We start from the raw sequence: 2464 nt of genomic DNA, 5'->3' as shown, positions 1-2464 counted from the left end.
AACAAGGAAAGGCATCTTCCAAATTCTTTGCATGTTCAAAAGAACTCAACAAGATTTCTGTAGAACAGCTGCAAGCATTCTTTCAGAGAAGAAAAACCTAGAAAGTTTTCTGGTACTGGTGTAGGAGGAAGTAGTTGTGAATGGACCAGGGTCTCTAGAAACACAAGTTTATGAACAATTATGGTTTCAGTCTTTCTTGCAGTTAGACGGTGGGTCTACCAAGTTGTCTATGAAATCTCTGAGCAATAAAGATGACCTGACAGGATGAAAGCCCCAAGAAGTTCAGTTTGATTTGTTTTATTAGATGGTTGGCCAGCTCATGTGCATGTCAGGTGGGCAATGGGAATAATCTTGTAGCTGTAACTCTCATGGAGGTTGCTAATTCAACCAGCTGACAATACTTGCATATTCATTTTGGTTAAGCTTAGAAAGACAAGGTGCTACCTACTTAAATTTGACCTTCTGAGGGTGATGTTATTTAGAAAACTAAATTTCCCACAGAAATGTCATCATTTGTGTACTTCAAATAAGATCAAATTATTTTTATTCCTAATCCATATCAAGGTAAGCCTGTAGACAATGGAACAACGATTCATAAGAACAAAGGGTCCAAATGATGGAAAACACAGAGAAGTGAGGGGAGTGATGTTCACCAGCCACCAATTGTGATTATGCAAAAGAGCAATGCAGCCTCGTAAGATGGAGGAGAGACTATAGAACATCAGAAAGGTAGACAACAATATCAGGATGTTCTGGGTGGCTCTGGACTCAGGTGATGTTCTATTGTAACCATGAGAGCTGCGGATGTGTTGAACTCTCTTCTTGTGTCTGTACAGAATGAAAATCATAGAGCCACTAGACAAGGCAATGCACACAGAAAAAAAGACTTCAGGACACACCAGCAATGCTGTATAGAGTGAGTCATTGATTTCATCACTCCCTACAATATGGCAGTATCCAAAATCTCGTTTTCTTGTCACATTTTTCCTACTAAGTTTGATAAACGGGTACACAAAGAAAATAAAATTTATTAACACATAGAAGCCCCAGAGGAGGAAAATGGAGCAACCAATATAATTTTCAGCTTTGACTTTATGATGATCTTTCCAACAGAATTCCCTGGGTCTGATGGTTATGACCTGGAAGACACTCAAGAGACAGGTGGTACCAATGGATACACTCCGGCCAACTGTTTGAATGTATATTAGGATCCTGCACCCCAAATCATTCAAGAACTGCATCAACCCAAATGCTGCCATTGTGTGGGGCACTCCTAAAGACAGTATGATCATGGCATTGGCTGTCATCAGGTGCACAAGAATCAAATCTGAAGGCTTTAATGTGCATTCTCTATAGTAAAGTACTAGATAGTAGAACGTAAGAGAAAATTTTCCCAGAATTCCAATTACAGTTTGTGATAAGAAAATAAGTCTGATTGCAAGAATCCAGAAATCCATCCTGTGATTCAGAACAACTTCCCTTAGATTATGTCCCAGCTAGTTCTGTGGTCAAAATGGATAACAACAAATGCTCATAGCTTATGGTAAAAAAAGCATCTTTAAACCATTTAGCTTCTGATTAGCTTAAGCAGAGGGTCATTTGAAGTGAGGAATTCAAGGCCAGACTAAGGCACATAAAAAGATCTCATCCCAAAAACTTTGATAGAAGTCATCACATTCTGTGTATGTCACTGTGAATTTGCTCAATACCTCAGAATGCACATCTTAATGAAAGAAGAAACTTTGGTTTTCTAGAGAATCTAGCAATCATGACAATATGATGTTGGCCTGTGAGAAACAAAGAAAAGTTAAGCCCATATAAACAAACATTATTCCAGAAAATACTGATATTTACTTATCATTGTGTAAAAGAATACAAATTCAATAAATCCTACATAATTTAAATATATTGATTATTATTGTATAGCTTAACTAAAATTAAAACAAAAGTAATGAGAAGTTTACAATACCACTTGGAATGTAATTATGGTCATGTTACAGAGCAAAAATTCCTCCTTCTTTTCTAGGTTGGAGGCATTTTTATTTCACCCATACCAATTTAATAATCTCTTGGGAAAGTAGCCAACACTTTTCTAAAAACTGGTGGCCATAATATGCAAGTAACTTCATGTTTTTGTATTATGTTAAATTGCTGGTTAGTTTACTTCCCCCTGCCAATTGCTAGTGAGGATATAGATTTTCTTAGTTCTTAGTCTTTTAAAACCCACTGTAAAATGTATTTGAGGCAGCTGTGTGAGAAGCTCTTCTCTTCAGGCAATTACTTATTGTTGACCCTCAATTTAAACTTTGATGTTCCTGAATGGTTTTCGGGTCTCAACCTTGCAATTGTCTTATGTAAGAAAAAAGTTATTGCCCGGAATTCACATCCAGACCAGAGATGAGTACCTGGGGTTATAGTCAAAGAGGCAACCACCCCTGGGTTTCACCCCTGGGCACAATGCTGG

The 2464-nt window shown here is 37.5% G+C and overlaps 1 protein-coding gene across 1 annotated transcript; it reads right to left on the bottom strand.

The window, feature by feature from the left end:
* Window positions 1–509: 509 nt before the first annotated feature.
* LOC118576259 (vomeronasal type-1 receptor 4-like) lies at window positions 510–1466 on the bottom strand. Its single transcript, XM_036176577.1, has one exon. The coding sequence runs from the start codon at window positions 1455–1457 to the stop codon at window positions 510–512; it is 948 nt and encodes a 315-aa protein (XP_036032470.1). The 5' UTR covers window positions 1458–1466.
* Window positions 1467–2464: the final 998 nt, after the last annotated feature.

Source organism: Onychomys torridus, unplaced genomic scaffold (genome assembly GCF_903995425.1).
Source record: "Onychomys torridus unplaced genomic scaffold, mOncTor1.1, whole genome shotgun sequence".
Taxonomy (NCBI): domain Eukaryota; kingdom Metazoa; phylum Chordata; class Mammalia; order Rodentia; family Cricetidae; genus Onychomys; species Onychomys torridus.
This window is presented reverse-complemented; position numbering and strand designations above follow the sequence as displayed.

Coding starts and splice junctions, on each gene's coding strand:
- LOC118576259 (XM_036176577.1), bottom strand. CDS start 1,457: ATGGATTTCTGGATTCTTGCAATCAGACTTATTTTCTTATCACAAACT.